The sequence below is a fragment of the Lynx rufus genome, unplaced genomic scaffold (genome assembly GCF_022079265.1).
Source record: "Lynx rufus isolate CCGP_SWC_20201006 ecotype Redwood Valley unplaced genomic scaffold, mLynRuf1.p SCAF_5, whole genome shotgun sequence".
In the NCBI taxonomy this organism is placed as follows: Eukaryota; Metazoa; Chordata; class Mammalia; order Carnivora; family Felidae; genus Lynx; species Lynx rufus.
The window spans coordinates 128006923-128026632 of record NW_025814867.1 but is presented as its reverse complement, the minus strand read 5'-3'; the positions used below and the strand labels follow the sequence as shown (position 1 = coordinate 128026632).

Sequence of the window (19710 nt, the reverse complement as noted above, 5' to 3'; positions counted from 1 at the left end):
AGAAGTGAGCCTAACACTTCAAGCAAATATGAGAGTATTATTAATGAAAACATTTGAGCTTTCAAGAAAAAATTAGAATTTTTGAAAACTTGCCCGGGCTACCATGCAGTTGACAACCTTCTAATACCTTAAAGGCTTTTCTAGTGATACTGGCAATGATATTAGTATATATGATTTTTGATCTGTAACAAAATGAGGCTGCAATTAGAAGATCTGCATAACTCAGTGAGTCAGTATTTTCCAAATGGCCATAGCATGATATTTAAAATTTTACATAGACAAAGGATCTATTCAAAGTGCATGATAGACTAATGGATTGTAATGTAACAGAGTTTTAAAAGTTCAGTGATATGGCTACAAATTTTACGTTGCAACTTAATTTCAGAAAATTCCATTTGTCAAGTTTGATATGTTATCAAAAAGACTATTCATTGTTATCTGAAAAGACTATTAAAATACTCCTCCTTTTCCAACTACATATCTTTGTAAGGCAGAATAGAAGAACAGGTGTGCCTATCTGTTGGACTGTTCTCCTCCTGCTGAGGCATTGGAGGGACCATGTGTTTCTGGGATTGAAGATACAAGATTCTGAAGATCCCATAGGCCTGGATGACTCAGTGAATAGTTGGAGCAGATTCCCATGATGGACATACGCCATTAGTGAACAGAACTGGCTATACAGTGTGTAGGGCTTGGTGCAAATGTGAATGTACTGAATGAATGCCATTGAATTGTACATTTAAAAGTGGCAAAAATTCATGTTATGTATATTTTACCACAATTTAAAAACAATCAAGAATACCAAGATGACTAAAGCAGTTAAACCAGACATTGGCCCTTCTTGAGCATGAGGTCCTGTGTCACTGCCTATGTTGCAGGCTCATGAAGTTGGCCTTGCTAGTAAGAAATAACCTCATTGCATGAAGCCATTGGGATTTTAGTGTTATTTATTATCACAGTATCACCTGAAATATCCTGACTAATAAAGAGCTAAAAAAGGCTTAACTAAAGAAATCACTTTCTAAACTAACATCCAAAGAATAAATAATAATTAGCAAAGTGAATAGGATTGCTCAAGGATAAGGAATGGTATATGCTAACACCCTTAGTGAGGAGAGAGAATCACAAATACAACATAATGATACCCCATTTGTTGGCTATTGCTATTGTCCCTCCAAAATACTCTTCACCATCCAGCTTTCTGCCCCAGTAGATGACTGGTATAGGTTATAACAATGGATTCCCTTAACTTTGGCTCGTAGTTAGATTTGGCCATTGCAGAGCTCTGATTTTTCTTTTTTAAAAGTTGAGGGAAGAATAAAGAAGTTAAGATCGTTTTTTCTCTGGCCCTTTTTATGGGGGTGCCTCAGGCAATGTCCTTCCACTAAAGACCACGTTTTCTTTCAAGTCTTCTCCAAAGGGATCTTTCTTCCCAGGTTCCATAGCCACTGCTATTCCACAATCTTTTTTGGTCCTAAGTATGGTAGCACTTTTTGGGTGTGGTTTCAATCTATCTTACATATTTGTATATAGTTTTTCTACTGAGCCGTCATTGAATTATCTCATTTTAAGAGTTGTCATATTGTTCCCATTTGGGCCCATTATGATAATGCCATTATCAGAGAGCATAGAATGAATATGGTTTAAGATATGGTTAGACAGCAATGTAGAGCCCAAGTTCATGTGGATATGTTAAGCAGTTTTGCCCATCATTTTTTTTTTCAACGTTTATTTATTTTTGGGACAGAGAGAGACAGAGCATGAACGGGGGAGGGGCAGAGAGAGAGGGAGACACAGAATCGGAAACAGGCTCCAGGCTCCGAGCCATCAGCCCAGAGCCCAACGCGGGGCTCGAACTCACGGACCGCGAGATCATGACCTGGCTGAAGTCAGAGGCTTAACCGACTGCGCCACCCAGGCGCCCCGTTGCCCATCATTTTTTAAGAGAAGTCACTGAAGTACATGCTGAAGGCATGTTGTAAATGTAGGTACACTTGTTAGAAGAAAACTATTACTACATGTTACATTTGAAGAAAAATACAACACAGACTTTGTTACAGTGGATATATTAATCCTCACACCCTACATGTTTAAATCCATTTTTTTTCTGCAAAATCAATCACAAAACTCTTGTCATTAGTCTGTAGAGAGAATTATAACATATATGAGTTGGAGAATAAAGTAACCAACTCAGCTGCCTTCTCCATAGAAGAACAAAAGTGTATAATTAGTCTAGAAAGATGGTCCAAGAGGTAAGAGGGCACATGTTTTTTAGGTTTAATTATCTCTAAACTCTGGGTAATTACCCATAATTTCAAAGTAAATTTCAATTGCATTACCTAGTTTATATTTTCTTCATTCCTGTAAAGAAATTTGCATCATACTTCTTTTATAGTTAGAAGAAATTATTTTAGCTACCAGTTGAACTATAGGTTTGTACCTCATTGTGGCTAATAATGGCACCTAATTAAAATACCTTGACTAGCTAGAATAGTTGGTTAACACCTGGAATAATTTATTATAATAAAAGGAAATCATGTTATCCATTCATATCTGTTCATGTCCATTTACTAAACCCCAGAAATATTTGTTTCCTTTTCATCAAGTTGTGTTTTAGAAAAAGTTGTATGTTGTGAACAGTCTCCCTAGGAACTGAATTATGTCCTCTCCTCTCCCAATCATGTATTGAAGCCCTCCCAATGTGACTGTACTCGGAAAAAGGGCCTTCAAGAGGTAATTGAAGTTAAATGAGGTCATTAGAATAGGGCCCTAATCCAATAGGACTGGTAGTCTTATAAGAAGAGTAGACGGGTAGAAAAGAGGCCTGCCACAGAGGAAGGGGCATGTGAGGAAACAGCATTAAGGAGGCTAGCTGCAAGCCAGGGAGAGATCTTTCCCCAGAGAGCAACCTAGCTAGACCTTGATCTGAGACTTCCAGCCTCCAAAAGTTTGAAAAACATATTTCTATCATTTAAGCCACCCCATTTATGGTATTTGTTATGACAGCCAAAGCTGACTAATACAGATCTGGGGACTGAGATATGGAGTCCTACCATTATAAATACCTAAAAATAAGGAAGTTCCTTTGGAACTGAGTAATTTTTTTTTTTTTGCGGCGGGGGGAGGGGTTTAATATTTTTAATGTTTATTTTTGAGAGAGAGACAGCACCAGCGGAGGAGGGACAGAGAGAGAGAGAGAGTGAGAGAGAGAGAGGGACAGACAGAATCCAAAACAGTTTCCAGACTCTGAGCTGTCAGCACAGAGTCCGACGTAGGGCTCAAACTCACAAACCATGAGATCATGACCTGAGCCGAAGTCAGACACTTAAGCGCCTGGGCCATCCAGGTTCTCCTAATGGGTTTTGAGGTGCATGCTAGAACAAGCCAAGAATGAGGAGAAGGGACTGTTGATAGAAATATTGATGCTAAAGGTAATTTTGGTGGTAGCTCAAAAAACAAAGCAGAGGAGAGCTAGAGAGAAGGTTTCCATCTTCTTACAGAAGACATAAATCATGAACAGATTGTTGGTCAAAATATGGACATTAAAGACCATTCTGGTGAGATCTTAGATGGGAAGGAGAAATAGGTTATTAGAAACTGGAAGAAAAGCAATCATAAAGTGACAAAGAACTTGGTGGAATTGTGTGGATATTCAAATGTTTGTCAAAAGTAGATCTTACCAGTGATGAAATTGGATATTTAGTGGAGGAGATTTCTAAGCCAAGTATCAAAGGAGTGGCTTGCTTTATCTTGACTGTTTATATAGTAAAATGCACAAGGAGAGAAAGAGATGAAATAAAGAACAGATTGTTAAGCAAAAAGTAACAAGAACTTGAAAATATGGAAAATTCTCAGCCTGTGTATATTGCAAAAAATGAGAAAGTTGGTTCTGAAAAGAACACAAAGGGTATGACCAAAATCCAGTTGATAGAGCAATTAGTTTGAGTGTGGGGTGACCCAATTGGGTGAAGGAATTCACCCAAGGTAGAACAATGGAGATAGAAGTTTACTGAATACACTACAAGGGAATGGCAGGCAGGACACCAAAGGAGAGACAGTATGCCATGTGGCAGGGGTGGGGGGCTGTGTCTAGTGGGAAAAGGTATGGGAACATATGGGATTTTCCTTTTTTGGTACCTGGGCCTGGTTGTAAGTAGACCATTGGTCAGCTAGGGCTTATGGATATTATGAGGTGGGTCAGCTTATGAGCCTGTTTGTATTCAGCCCAGTAGTTGTTACAGTGGGTCCTTTTACCTTATTCAGGTCTCCATCGCTCAAGACTGTTGTTTAAAAGTGGCCTCTACAAGTATAAAGCATGATTTTAATCACCCATCTCAGTAGAAGGCAGGATCAGAGATGGCATTATGCCAGCAGAAACACCAGACAGAAACAGAAAATAGGAGGGATTGAAGGAAAGCTGCAAACATATGTGTTAAACTTTGAGAAAAAGGAAGATTGACCCGAGAGTCAGCTCAGAGATCATGAGAGATGCCATTCCCGCCATAGTCCCAGGGGCAAGACTATTTGTGCCTACTTTTCATTGGACAAAGAGGCCATCACTGATAACTGCATGAACAAGCCCCCCTGCATGGGTAGGATGGGACTCCAGCAGCAAAGGAAGAAGGATGCCCTAAAGAGTCAGGGGGTGACACTGCAGCCCAGTAGGCCTGGAAGGCAGGGCATTAAACAAAAGGAGATTATTTTTGAGATTTAAGATTGAGTGGAATTTGCACTCCCACGTTTTGGACTAGGGTGGGGCCTGTCACCCTTTCTTCTTTCCAGTTTCTCCTTCTTAGAATGAGAATGTCCCACCTATGCCTCTCCTACCATGGTAACTTGGAAGTACATACTTTGCTTTCACAGATTCAGAGCTGACAACAAATTTTGCCTCAGGATGAATCATACCTTGAGTCTCATTCATACCTGACTTAGATGATATTTAGATGGGAGTTTGGACCTTAGAATTTCTAAAGTAATCTTTTTAAATGTTTATTTATTTTTGAGAGAGACAGAGACAGAATGTGAGTGGGTTAGGGACAGAGAGAGAGGGAGACACAGAATCCGAAGCAGGTTCCAGGCTGAGTTGTCAGCACAGAGCCTGACATGGGGCTCAAACTCACGAGCTGTGAGATCATGACCTGAGCCGAAGTCAGATGCTCAACTGACTGAGCCACCCAGGCGCCCCTTGGACTTTAGAATTTAGACTTGATGCTGAAGTGAGTTGACTTTTTGGGCTGTTGAGGTAAAATTAATGTATTTTTCATGTGAGAAAGGTACAAACTTTAAGCTATGAAATGAATTCTCACCCAAAACTCTATTTAAAACTCTAACCCTCTATGTGATTGTATTTGGAGAAGGGGCCTTTAGGAGGTAATTAAGGTTAAATATGGTCCTATGGGTGGAGCCCTAATCTGACATCGTTGTTTATTTTATAATAGAAAGGATTTCTTTCCCTCTCTCCCCCTCTTTCTCCACATGCCACAGAGGGAAGGCAATGGTAGGAAGTAGCAAGAAGACAGTTATCTGAAAGCCAGGAGAAGAGTTCTCTCTAGGAGCCAAATCTGCTGACCGTTTGAAGCTGGGTTTTCTAGCCTCCAGAACTATGAGAAAGTAAATCTCTGTTGTTTAATCCACACAGTTGGTGGTATTTTATTATGGCAGCCTGAGCAGAATAATACAAGACTTATTTTAAAACTTCAGATAATGAAAAGAGAAAAAGAAAAAATTCCTGTCTCCCTCACCTGAATACATCCTATGTAGTTTTTTTTATCTTTTTTTTTTTTTTTTTTTTAGCTGAATCAGTACTAGTTTCTGTCAGAAGCCTGGGTTTGGGGGGTAGGGTGAAGCAGGAATAAAATAATGTGATGCCCTGGCACTACTACTCTCCCCTATTTTTTAAGCCAGATGGTTCACAGTGCTACAGCAGGACTCTCCTGGAAGACTATTGTTATAAGAATCACTTGGCAGTAGCTTTTCTTCCCTCCACCAGTTGCCAGGGCAACTCAAGTATTGATTACTGTCTTTTTGCTTCTGTCAGTTCCCTTTGCCCTATCTTCTGAGTTTGCTGACATACATCTAAATGAAGTGATATGTAGGTGTAGGTGGTGTATGCATGTGTATAGATGAATATGAAAGTGAGTGACTGAGTCACATGCACTCATCTGACCATGCTTATTTATTTGATTTTTCCCCATATGACTAGTAGAACACGAACTCTACTGGGACCTTGTAAATTCTCTAACAGAAGCAGAGCTGTCCTCCACTTTGCTTTTTTTTTGGATTATCCATGGGCTTTCAAGGCACATGGCATGCCAGGCAGTGTGAGACAGAGCACAGATCATCTGTGGGATATGATGGCTTCCTGTTTGTTAAGTTATACATCCTAGATTTAACTGCAAAAAAGAGATTTTCCCGGAGAATCGAAGCTACTGCTAACAGTGTTATCCGTTCGGCTTTCATTATGCTCCAAGTTTTCCTTAAGGTCATCTGGAGGAAGGAGTGTGGGCTTAAGAAACTTCTAGCTCCACCATTAACTAGCCAAACAGCTTTGCACATTGTCATTTAGCCTTCCTTGGTCTCATTGATTCATGAAACATTGTTCGAGGACCCACAGTACGCCAGATGCCATTCAGGGCTGCCCTAGATTCGGTACCCAGATCAGAACTTCATTTTCCCAGGAAGAAGGAGCTTTTGTGGTGGGTAGAGCAGAGAGCTAAAATACTTATTAGATCCAACAAAGGCCTGATGAACAGAAGATTCTACCAGGCGAGGCCTGAGACTGCAACAACAGTATAATCCAGAGTCAAAGACTCATCTTTGCCTACATGTGATGTCCACAATACTTGAGAAGTGAGTGTGGTGTGCTTATGGAAACTTCCTGCTTTGCAGCATCATAAATGTGAGAGAACTGAAATAACAAATGAATATTAATGTTAATACAACTCCTATGGAGTCTATAGAAACTGTATAGATTATATACAAAATTATCATAAACATATTAGAAATACCTAATGAATGTGAGTACAAACAGCTATGAGGACACATAAAGGTTTGGAATTAACAACTCATGGAGGATTGAAGAAGGATTCAACAGGAAATGCTATAGGTAATCACTTTCTTAAAGGTAAAATAACACATTTCATATAAAAAGAGGAAACATTTCAAAAGTGTCAGTATGTGAAAAGGCATGGGAAAATAATGGCACTGTGGAAGAATGTATCAGTTAGGAATGTTACCCATTGCAAGTAACAGAACACTCAATGACAGTAGGTTTTTTGTTGTTGTTTTTGTTTTTGTTTTATTACATAAGAAGAAAAGTCTCAATAGGTCTTTGCTGGATATGGTTCAGGGAATTAGGTATGTCTTTCCTTTATGGTGGCAGGGAGGCTGCTAGAGCTCCAAATATCACACACAAACTTCAGTCAAAAGGAAGAGAAAAGACAAAATGGTGTCACCAGCCATCCTATTTTACCTGGAAAGATAGAGCTTTGCTAGAACCTTCTTCCCTTCTCCTATGATTTTAGCTAAAGTCACACATTCCCTTTCATCTTCCTTCTACCCCACCACCTCTGTTAGCAACAAGACAGTCTAGGAAAGCAAACATTTAGCTGAGAACATTGCTGTGTTGAAAAACAACAAAACAAAACAAAACAAACCCAAAAAACAAAAAAACAAAAAACAAAAAACCCAAAGTATTAAGTTAGGAGGAATAAAGGATGAACCAACAGGGAATAGGGAAAAATTACATATGGCTAGAACATACAGTCTTCGGGAAGAAAGGCAGGGAGAGCTTTAAAATGAAGTCTAGAAGTTGTGGTCTGATTGTAAAAGCCCCTTTTGGCTATATTTACAAGTATTGGCTTTGTTCCTCAAAACAGGATAGACTAAGGGTGCCTGGGTGGCTCAGTCAGTTAAGCATCTCTCTCTCGCTCAGGTCATGATCTCACTGTTCGTGAGTTGGAGCCCCACATTGGCTCTGTGCTGACAGCTTGGAGCCTAGAGCCTGCTTCAGATTCTGTGTCTCCCTCTCTCTCTGCCCCTCCCCCTCTCATACTCTCTCAAAAATAAATAAATATTTTTTTAAAAAGTAGGGAATAAACTAATACTCTTTTAACTTCAAGATTCGGTAAGATACCTTGTCAACAATCTCTAACATTCTATAGAATGTCCTTATTGGAACATTAGCAGTTTTCTCTTATTCATAAACTTGTTGCTTGCACCATTTTCCTTAAAACCCAGTAAATGTAGAACAGGAGCCCTTCTTCCTCCTCTTTCTCTCTCATCACATCAATGCTAAGACCTTGGCTACATAAAGAATAATATAACCAAAAGTTATAGAGAAATTAAAGAGAAAGCATATGCATGTGATATAGATATATCCAGCATCAAGGAAAAGCAATGGGATGACCAAAGGACCCAGAGGCAAAAACTTCTGTTCAAGTCCCGACTGTCACAAATGAGCTGTGTGTGCTTCAGTTAATTCAATGTCTGGACTGGTATCATGGAGGGAAAGGTAAAATGATAGAATTGAACTAGTAAAATTCTAGATTCTCTTCTAGTTCTGTGATTATTTGTTGATCTATTCCTGCTAGCTCCTCCAAGTAGGCACATACACCATGGCTGTATTAACGACTTATAGAATGTGATTTAATGGGAAAGCAATCAAGGCAAAAAAGAGTCCCTTATTAGGAGAAATATGGATCTCTAACTTAGCTAGATGCACAATCTTTGTGCAGCTAACAGTTTTGCTATAAAGGAACCTATTAAACAATATCCTCTTAATTTGTTGGTCTTACACTTCTATGAATCTAACTTCTCTTATTTCACTGTCATACATTTTGAAGTCTTGGGTTTTTGGGTAATTTTGCTATTTCTTTCCATGCACATTTCTGCCCATTAAGCTTGGCACTGCCGCCTTCATGCTTCTAGACAGTCACAAATATCCTTAAATGTCTTTCAGGCATGACTGTGCTTATAAGAATGAGGAGGTTTTGCAATTGGGTTCAGGGAAATAATGACCTCTCTGCCATTTATCATCAATAAGCCCTTGACAATAGTACATGTAGGCACTCTGCTTGGACATAGATGCCAAGCGAGGCTACTCAACTAGCACCCAGGCTCTGTTGTTTATTGCTCTTCTTGGATCATTTCCTTCATTTAATTTTGGCAACTTACCAAAGTGAAAGAAGACATTTGCTGCTATTGTGGCTGAGATCAGCCCACTTGTCAAACAAACTGATTGTGAGATTTTGGGGGAAACTTTTCAGTCCCAGGGACCAAAGACAACAATGCTCACTGATGGGGAAAATCTTTATTGCTGTGAGTGTTGAGCATGCTGTTGTTGCAGGAGAGCTGTGACATTTTTCTAACTGGATTGCATCTGCACTTTTAAAAGACAGACAACTAGAGTATCACTGGAGATAATAGGATCTGGGACTGGAAAGCCTTCATATTTTATTAGGGCTACGTTGATCCCATTTCTTTAAGTCACTGGAGTGTTATTTCACATTCCAGTGTCTGCATAACTGTATTGCCTTTGTTTCTCAGTTCCATTTAAAATTCCCCGGCATATCAAGTCTAGTGAATGTCAGTGAAGATAACTATCAACATGTAATAACTTCCAACTATAGAAACGTGTAACTTGAAAACACTTAAATGAACAGGTCTTTCTGTAATAAGTGGGAGCCAAGGGAGGACAAATTAACTCCAACCACTGTGTGTATGTCAGATTTCATTTGAATTTTGACTGTATATAGACACAGACATTCATTACAGATGGTCAAAGAACTGGAGTATGTTCCAGTGAATAATAAGGCTACATAAACCAAATGAGAGACTGAAAACCTTTATATTGACCAGCTTCAAAACCATGTAGGAATCAGGAAAAGATAGAACTCAAATTGTAACTACAAGGAAATCCTACAATAAGAACTTAATTGAGTAACTTGCTTAAAACTCTGTTTTGGTTATCCATTGCCACATAAAAAAACCATGGCAAACTTAATGGTTTTAAGCAACAATTTATTATTACCATTACTGATTCTGTGAGTCTCCCATGAGACTGCAGTTAGATATTGGAAGGGTCTGGACTGTGCTAAAGATTCAGTTGTAACATTGAAGGATGGATATACAGGATGTATACTTCAATAACTGGTACATCATTTGCCTGAGGTGGGACACCTTAGGACTGACCAGATATCTTTCTTTCCATGCTCCTTCCTCATATGAATAACTTGAGCTTCCACAGAACATGGAAGTCTGAGGGAGCTGGCTTTCCTTGGAGCCTGAATTCTAAGAGACAAAAATAAAAAGAACCTGGGTGGCTCAGTCAGTTAAGCATCTGACTCTTGATTTTGGCTCAGATCATGATGTCATGGTTGGTGAGTTTGAGCCCTGAACTGGTCTATGCACTGACAGTGCTGAACCTGCTTGGTTTTCTCTCTCTCTCCCTTTCTCTGTCCTTCTCCTGCTTGCAACCTGTCTCTTTCTCAAAATAAATAAACTTAAAAAAAAAAGAGTTCTTATGTCCTAGGATCAGAAGTCAGACAGTATTATTCCTATCACATATTACTTATTTACAAGTTAGTCATAAGAGTCAGTCCAGATTCCTGGGAAGGGAATTACATATGGCATGAATATTAGGAGGCTTGGTCCTTTGAAGTCCATCTTTAGAGAATCTAATACGCTCACTACATAAGTGAATTGTTATAGCTTACTATGTGCCAACTATTACAATAAGTAATTTTAAATAGATTTTTTATTCTAATCTTTACAACAATCCAGTGATTATGTGGTATTATTAGCTTTATTTTATAGGTAAATTAATTGATGCAAATATTTATTGATGGCAATCTATGGCAGACTGTGGTAGACAGAATTCTAAGCTGTCTTCCATGATCTCTGCCTCATAGTGTTATGTTTGTGACTTTGTTATGTTACGTGGAAAAAGGGATTTTCCAGATTTAATTAAGTTTCCTAATCAGTTGACCTTATTAGAGAGAAATATTAACTTCAACTACTCTATGTGTATGTCAGGTTTAATTTGAGTTTTGATTGAACGTAGACGGACATTCCATCGCAGATGGTCAAGGACTAGAATGTGTTACAGTGAATAACAAGACTACATAAACCAAATGAGAGACAAATACCTTACATTATAGAGCAGCTTTTTATCAGCCAGCCTCAAAATCACATAGGAACTAGGTTCCTATACGGCATATTAGCCTAACCTCATCTCACAAGTCCTTTTTGAGAGCAGAGAATTTTCTCCAGTTGGTAGCAGAAGGGAAAGTCAGAGATATGAAGTACTTGAAGGGTTCAAAGGGTCATTGCTAACATTGAAGATAGAAGAGGCCATGTGCAAAGGTGCACAATAGCCTTTAGGAGCTGTGAGTGCCCCCTGGCCAACAGCCAACAAGGAAATGAACGGCGTCTACACTTGCAAGAAACTATATTCTGCCAACAACCTGAATACACTTTGAAGCAGGTTCTTCTCATGAGTCTCCACATGAGCTCTACCTGCCTGTAATTTTGATTTTCACCATGTAACCCCCTAAGCAGAGAATATAGTTGAGTTGCCTGGGTTTCTGACTTGCAGAAGTTTGAGCTAATAAGTGGACTTTTTTCATTAAATTGTAGCAATTTGTTATATAGGAATGGAAAACTAATTTGATATTTATGAATTTTCTTTTGCTGTGCAGAAGCTTTTTATCTTCATAAGGTCCCAAATGTCCATCAACTGATGAATGGATAAAGAAATTGTGGTGTATATACACAATGGAGTACTACGTGGCAATGAGAAAGAATGAAATATGGCCCTTTTTTTTTAAATTTTTTTTTCAATATTTATTTTTTTGGGGGGACAGAGAGAGACAGAGCATGAACGGGGGAGGGGCAGAGAGAGAGAGAGACCCAGAATCGGAAACAGGCTCCAGGCTCCGAGCCATCAGCCCAGAGCCTGACGGGGGGCTCGAACTCACGGACCGCGAGATCGTGACCTGGCTGAAGTAGGACGCTTAACCGACTGCGCCACCCAGGCGCCCCGAAATATGGCCCTTTGTAGCAACATGGATGGAACTGGAGAGTGTTACGCTAAGTGAAATAAGCCATACAGAGAAAGACAGATACCATATGTTTTCACTCTTATGTGGATCCTGAGAGACTTAACAGATACCCATTGGGGAGGGGAAGGAAAAAAAAAAAGGAGGTTAGAGTGGAAGAGAGCCAAAGCATAAGAGACTCTTAAAAACTGAGAACAAACTGAGGGTTGATGGGGGGGTGGGAGGGTGGGTAGGGTGGGTGATGGGTATTGAGCAGGGGACCTTTTGGGATGAGCACTGGGTATTGTATGGAAACCAATTTGACAATAAACTTCATATATTGAAAAAAAAAAAGAATTTTCTTGATAGCATACCCTTGCTTGACCATCACCCTTTTCAAGTCTTATTACCCCACTTTTATGCCATTTTTTTAGTTATTTATTTCTAATAACTCCAAACTTACAAACCTTGTCTCAGAATATGATTTTGGAGAATACAGTATAGCATAGTTGTTAACAGAGCTGGTTTAAAAAAAAGATGGGCAGAAGGGAATTCTGCAGTGAGGTCACCCTTAACCAGATGGCAACAGAGATGCAATACTGGTGAAATTGGATGGATGGCAATTCCTGGTATAAAACTGCCTTACATTTACTGAAACCTTCCTTTCTGGTAAACCAGAATGGGTTGAAGGTGGGAGATGGTGTATTGGCTTGTGCAATATCTCTAGCATTCAAGTAATGTAGGAGTAATGGTTATTTTTAAAATTGTGGAATTGATTGCTTTTTTTGCCAGATGTCACTGATGAGCTAAAAAAAGAGAGTGATAAGTTCAGGTAAGTCAATGATCAATTCGTAATATGAAAGTAAAATTTCTGGGGAACCTGGGTGGCTCAGCCGGTTAAGTGTCTGACTTCAGCTCAGGTCATGATCTTGAGGTTCATGAGTTCTAGCCCCGTGTGGGGCTCTGTACTGACAGCTCAGAGCCTGGATCCTGCTTCGGATTCTGTGTCTCCCTCTCTCTCTGTTCCTCCCCTACTATGCTCTGTCTCACTGTCTCTCAGAAAGAAAGAAAGAAAGAAGAAAAGAAAGTTTCTTCCATGGCAGCACTAACAGAGGGTCTTCTCAGCTAGAGCCAGAGAGTGAGCCCCACACTGAGGTTCAAGCTTAGAACTCAATGGTGAATCCTACAGAGCTACAAAGAATGATAAATTCATAGCCTTGGAAAGTCTATACTCTAAAGTCTGCAAGCAACTAGGAAATGGAAGCTCAGTGGTGGAGTGATGGCTATCCACTGGAGACCAATATTAATAAGCAGAAATGTTGTGAAACTGCACCTGCTGTTTGTGGGGATGATATGATTACAGAAAGGCAGAGGCTAGGTGGTAGCATTTAATCATCAGAGTTGAGTATATTTAGCATTATGGGTAGTAAGGTTGGAATAGAAACCTGGGGGCGCTGACCCACAGGGATCTATGTTTATGGCTCATTTACCATGGTATTCTCAAGAACCAGGAAAATGGACAATCAAAAAAGTATAGCTTAATATATATAATCAAAAAAAGATTAAGGGCAGATGAACTGATATTAGCCACCTTGGAGAAATACTATTATTCCTCATCCAGTTTCGAGACCTGAGCTTGACTGAAGAAGATACAAGTAAATTTGAGGAAGGATCCTGCTATGCTATAGCAATTCACCCAATCTTTCCCCAAAAGAATCTGTATACATTGGGGGTGGTAGAATACCCAGAATTTGTGAAAGTTGTCAGTTATAAGTTCAACCTATAATGAGATCAAGGACCCCAAATCCCACTGTGACCACCTATTATAGAGGAATGCCAAGTGATAAATGGAGTTATTGTCCAATTCCAGAGAAAACATGGGTTCATTATGTGGTCATTTCCTAAACTTGGAGTTTTTAATGGGATGGATATATTTACAGCTAGGGAAGACAGTAATTAATATCCATTCCAGGCTTGATCAATGATACTTAAACTTTCCTGCTGTATGCCATGGTAGAGTCCAAGAGGATCTTGCCGGTCCTCTGCATAAGGAATCCTGAAAGACAGTGGCAAGAAAAAAATCGTCCCAGTGGTCCGAGTTTGTGTAGTGCATCTACTCTTCTCTCTCACATAAAGAAAGAAGTGGCCTGTTGTAAGGACATACCCAGATTCCTGACCAGTTGTAAATGGCTGGCCAATTGATCAGTAGCTTGGAAAGAGCAAGACTGAAGAGGAAATCTAGAGAAAGACATATGGATGAACTCATGGTGTGTAGATTTTTGTAGCCCACATTAATGTCAACTAGAGAACACTTTGCATAGGAGGCATTAATAAGCTTGTGGGCAGGATGATTCATCCAGTACGTCAACTACCCTCTGTACTTATCTGTGCCAGTGCTCACAAAGTAGACCCATAAATGGACTAATCATGGTAAAAGAGATGTTAGCTATAAATGGGTCTATAGTATGGGCTTATTCTAACAGGTCTGAAATAGCCACTACTGCTGTTAAATGTCTGACTTGTCAGCAAAAGTGTGTGATGCTCAGCTCTTGAAATGCTATCAGTTCTCAAGATTAATCAACTACTTGATAGCAAGATGATTACATCAGATTTCATCCACCCTGGAATAGGCAGTAATGAACACATGTGTTGGTATGTGTTTTCCTTTCCTGCCCTTAGTGTCTTGGTCAGTATTTAAAGGCTTACAGTGTGTCTGATTTACTGACACTTTATCTTATATGATATTTCTTCAGATAAAAGGACACATTTTGCAGAAAAATGATCATAACATTGAACATGGCCCAAAGGAAAATTAGCCTTACTATTTTCTATACGACTCAAAGCCTGACGGCCTAATATAATGCTGCAATGACCACTCAAAGGCATGCCTGAGGATCCAACTTGCAAATAATACCTTGCCGCTTTGGAGAATTGATTTCTGATATGGTATATACTTTTTAGCTAATGGCCATTTTGTCCTGAGTCTCTGATACTTAGATTATGTGAGTCCAGAAATGATGGGATGGAAGCAGAAGTAACCCCTCTCGCCATCACTCCCAGTGAACCATTTAGAGAATCTGTGCCTCTTGCCCTTGCAATTTTACATTTGGCAGATCTAGAGTTCCAAAATTATGACTTCTACCTGGCATTTTGAGTTCCTCATGCCAGTAGACTTGCACACAAGAATGTTACCCTATTGGCAATGGTAATGGGCCCTGATCATTGTGAGGAAGTAGAATTGCTTCTACACAAAGTCGCAGAAACTAGTATATCCAAGCCTCTAGAGACATACTACAGCATCCTTGGTGATCTCAAACTTTGTTTTAACCATGAACAGACCCTAGCCAAATAAGGGCTCAGTCTCTTGAGGTATAAAGATCTGTCACCCATTTCATTAGCCCACAACAGGAGAAATGTTGGCCGAGAGTGAGAGAAAAGAGGCAGATGATGAATATTACCTAAGCCTCAAGACCAATTACAGCAGTGGCAGCTGTAGCTCAACCTGCTGATCTTTCTTTTGAGAATTCTTTTTTTTTTTTCTGAGTATTGCCAAGCACCTTCTTGAGGAATCAGTACAGTAAATTTAATGTGAGGATTGCATGGATCTCACCACTGAAATGGGTGGATTGTATAAGACATTGTTTGTACTTCACACACATTCCCTGAAATCAACCAGTTCATTCACTCTGATTCCAAGAGTCAAAACCTGCCTCTCTTGCCCATGAGGCTGTCCACAGAATGTTGAGTTTATTTTACTCACACAGTTAGAGTGGGAAACACCTTAAAACTTATGTCTCGGGGCACCTGGGTGGCTCAGTCAGTTAAGTGTGCGACTTTGGCTCAGGTCATGATCTCATGGTTCATGAGTTCAAGCCCCACATTGGGATCTGTGCTGACAGCTGAGAGCCTAAAGCCTGTTTTGGATTCTGTGTCTTCTTTCTCTCTGCCCCTCCCCTGCTCCTGCTCTGTCTTTCTCTGTCTCTCAAAAAAATAAATAAATGTTAAAAAAAAAAACAACTTATGTCTCTCCAGGCACAACTCTTGAACAATAATTTTGTTATGAGGGTATGAATTCTCAACTTTCTTACACCTTGACTTGGACAATTCTAAGATGTGATGTACTCTGTAGGCTAGCTTTTTTAGATTGAGCTGGGATTTCTGTCTGTAAAACTTTGCTTAGTACATCTACACTTCTCTTTCCATTCTTATTATATTTTCCCTTGAATTTTAGACATACTTCTTCCTACCCTAGTCACGAAGGAGCAATTCATGTTCAGGGTCAAATAGCTCAGCCAGTATGTTTGTGCAGACCCTACTGTGGTAAATATTTAGTACTTTATTCTGAGTGAGATAGAGTGCCATTGAAGTTTTAAGCAGAGGAATGACATGGTTTTACTTTACTGGACATTATATGAAGCCAAGCCTCCACAGGACAAGAATGGAATCAAAGAGACTAACAAGAGACGATGATAATTTAGGTGAGGGTGATTGTTGGTTGATATAAAGTAGTCAGATTCTGGATAGATTTTGAAAGTAGAGCTCATATTTGTTGATTAAATGGATTCACACTTAAAGGAAAGGAAGATTTAAAGAATAACCTTAAGGTATTCGCCTGGATAATTGGAAAGAAGGAATTGCCAGTTAGTGATAAGGTAGAAACAGAGTTTTTTTTTTTTTGTTTTTTGTTTTTTTAATGCATAATAATGCAACTGGAGAAAAGCAAAAACCAGGTGAATTTTACCAGTGTGATAGCATCTAAGATGTTTTTCTCTCCTTTTCCTCTTTCATTTAAAGCCAAATCAGAACTGGAACATCCAACTTCTATGCTTCCCATATCTTCCAAGCCCATTCTTGAATTCCTGTTCAACACAAAATCCAGCACAACTTTAGGAAGCCATTTTACACAAGGTCTTACCTTCATATCAACCCCCTTTGGGCTATTATCATGTTTAGAGCTGCAGACTCTGGAATTAGACTGAATTCAAAATTTGACTCAATTGCTAATTTGCTTGGGAAGGTCACAAAACTTTAAAACAATCCATCTGAAAAAAGGGAATAATGATAGTAACTCAGTAACTCAGGATTATGTAATAAATAAGATAGTAAGATGATAGGTTTAAATAATTTAGGCTGTGTATTCTGGTAAGTGTTTAACAACCAGATCCCCAGGAAAGAAAGAAAGAAAGAAGAAAGAAGAAAGAAAGAAAGAAAGAGAAAGAGAAAGAAAGAGAAAGAGAAAGAAAGAGAGAAAGAAATAAAGAAAGAAAAAGAAAGAAAGAAAGAAAGAGGAAAGAAAGAATGAAAGAGGAAAGGAAGGACGGAAGCAAGGAAGGAGGGAAGAAGGGAAGGGAAATTAGAAGTAGAGTTGAATAGATATGTACCAGATTGCATCCATTGTGCAGATAAGAGCCAGCTCCAGCATATGAGTAGGTTTGACACAGTGCTTCACATATAATATATATTCATAACTATTAGCTATTGGCATTACTATTTGTAAATGCATTCCACTTTGGATACTGTATTACATTGTATATTTATATATCAGTCTTTCTTCCTATATTGTTCTTGAGGTCAGAGATCATGGTTACATGGTTTGAAAAACCTAATAAGACACTCTGACCTCTTTTCTAGTCTTTCTTACCCCTTTTCAGGAATAAAGACCCATGTCTTTATTATAGTGTATGGGTATGACCATCCTGTCTACGTCCATCTCTCCCAAAGCTGAACTGGCTAGGTTAGTTTTGCTACCCCAGTTGCCTCACCTCTGGTCTTTTATCTAAGCCTTCTTTTACCTGCTGCTTATTGAAAAATATTAACTAAATAAATGAATTATTGAACTAATGAACTAAGATAGTGGACTATAGAAAGAATATCAATCCTAAAGATTTAGTGCAAACACCAGAATGTTAGTTTGAGAGGTATAGATGCACTCATAATTAGGCCTTGGAAGATAATACTTACAAATAATTAATAATAATAATAATGATAGGAAAAAGTCACATAATAAATACAGATATCACCAATAAAAATAATAAATATAGCTATACTATGAGGGACATTTGTCTAAGCATTTTCTCTCCATTTTAAAAATTAATAATCACAGCAGCCCCATGAGATATACAGCATTATTTCTATTTTACAGAAATTAGCAGCAAGGGACACTTGGGAGGGAAATAATGACTGGACCTTTAATGGTAAGTAGAGGGACCTAACGATTGAAAGCCCCATTTGATTAGGTTGGAATTAAGGAGAGGTCGGTATGGCTGCCGTGGAGACTTTTTTTCTGGCTCAACTGGGACTAATTCAGGAAAACTGGGTATGCTGAATCTGCATATGGGAAATCAGTGCGTCTGTTTATAAAAAGTTGAAGAAGATAGAGAAGAGGAAGAAAGGACAATGGTGCATATAAAGATCACAAATCAACACAAATGTGAGGAATGAGTCTGGTATGGAGAAAGAGTTCATTTACATCTAGCATACATTTAGTACCTTCTTCTAAGACATTCTTCTAAAACATTCTGAATTTGAATTATTTTTATTTTCACAACAGAATCCTTATAAGTAGGTATTCTTATCTCATCTGTGTGTATGTGTGTGTGTGCGTGTGTGCTATTTGGATTTTGATGTTACTTTCTTTTTCAAGACTAGGAGTTCTGTCTTCATTACTCGCTACCTGGTAGCTGCTGTATCAATGAATCTCAATAAAAAGATATAAATAGTTAAAGAGAATAAACAAATCCCTAAAGAGATAAACAAATCTAACCTATTTGTAACTTATATTACGTATTTATTTTTACTTAGTGGTCATCTAGCTAAGTTTGACCTAGTTTGTATATAGAAAATCTACAAACTTTTTGGTGAACTGGAATAAAAAGAGAAATGATTTAGTATCTTCTGTTGATGTAATCACATATAAAGGGATTAAATTTATACTTGTACTAATGTGTGTAACACTTAACTATCAGAAGCTTGTCAGCATTATTTAATCCTTGAAATATAGTTTATATAAGTAATTTTATTTAAAAAAGTTTTGATCAATTCTAGACAGAAATCTGCCACCATAATTTTTTACGTAGTATACTGGAGTTGATACCTAACCATTCCTCAATCAAGAATACCTGAACATCATTGACCTGGGAAATTATATTAGTCGAGGTTTACAATTTCAAGTAACAAAATCCTAAATTGTATTAATTAGACAACACAGGCAATATTTTAACTCAAGAAATGTAAGGTATAAATGAACATTCAGTACATAAGAAAGTTGGGAATGTAGTTGAGGCTTAGGAACCCCTAGAAACAGGACTTGAAGGACTCTAGCTGGGCTTCCATTTGCCTAATTATATTATTTTTGTGAATATACAAAAGTATAAAAGTTTCTTCTGTGTGGCAGAAAGCATGGCTTTTAATACTTTCTATGTTTTTCATCTTAAAGTTTTAAATCTCAGAGACAGACGTATCTGATTGGTCTTGGGTGGTGGAGTCCCCCAGCCTGGACCTGTGACATTAGCCGGGAATCAAGGAACCCTATTTCTACCAGCTTTGGTCAGATTTATACTCTTGCACCAATCAAGGTGCTTAAAAGATGGAGTCGTGAAAACATAGCCCTCGTTGACAGCACTCTTAATTGCTGGTGAGAATTCTAGAAGACGGAATTCCAGGCAGAACAAGC

The 19710-nt window shown here is 38.7% G+C and overlaps 1 protein-coding gene across 1 annotated transcript in view; it reads left to right on the top strand.

The window, feature by feature from the left end:
- ROBO2 (roundabout guidance receptor 2) overlaps positions 1 to 15192 on the top strand; it is a 561209-nt gene extending 546017 nt beyond the window's left edge. Inside the window, exons 30-31 of the mRNA XM_047100461.1 lie at positions 12831 to 12870; positions 15036 to 15192. Coding sequence (XP_046956417.1) covers positions 12831 to 12870; positions 15036 to 15192 — 197 coding nt within the window. The remainder of the gene's footprint in view (positions 1 to 12830; positions 12871 to 15035) is intronic.
- The last annotated feature ends 4518 nt before the right edge of the window (positions 15193 to 19710 follow it).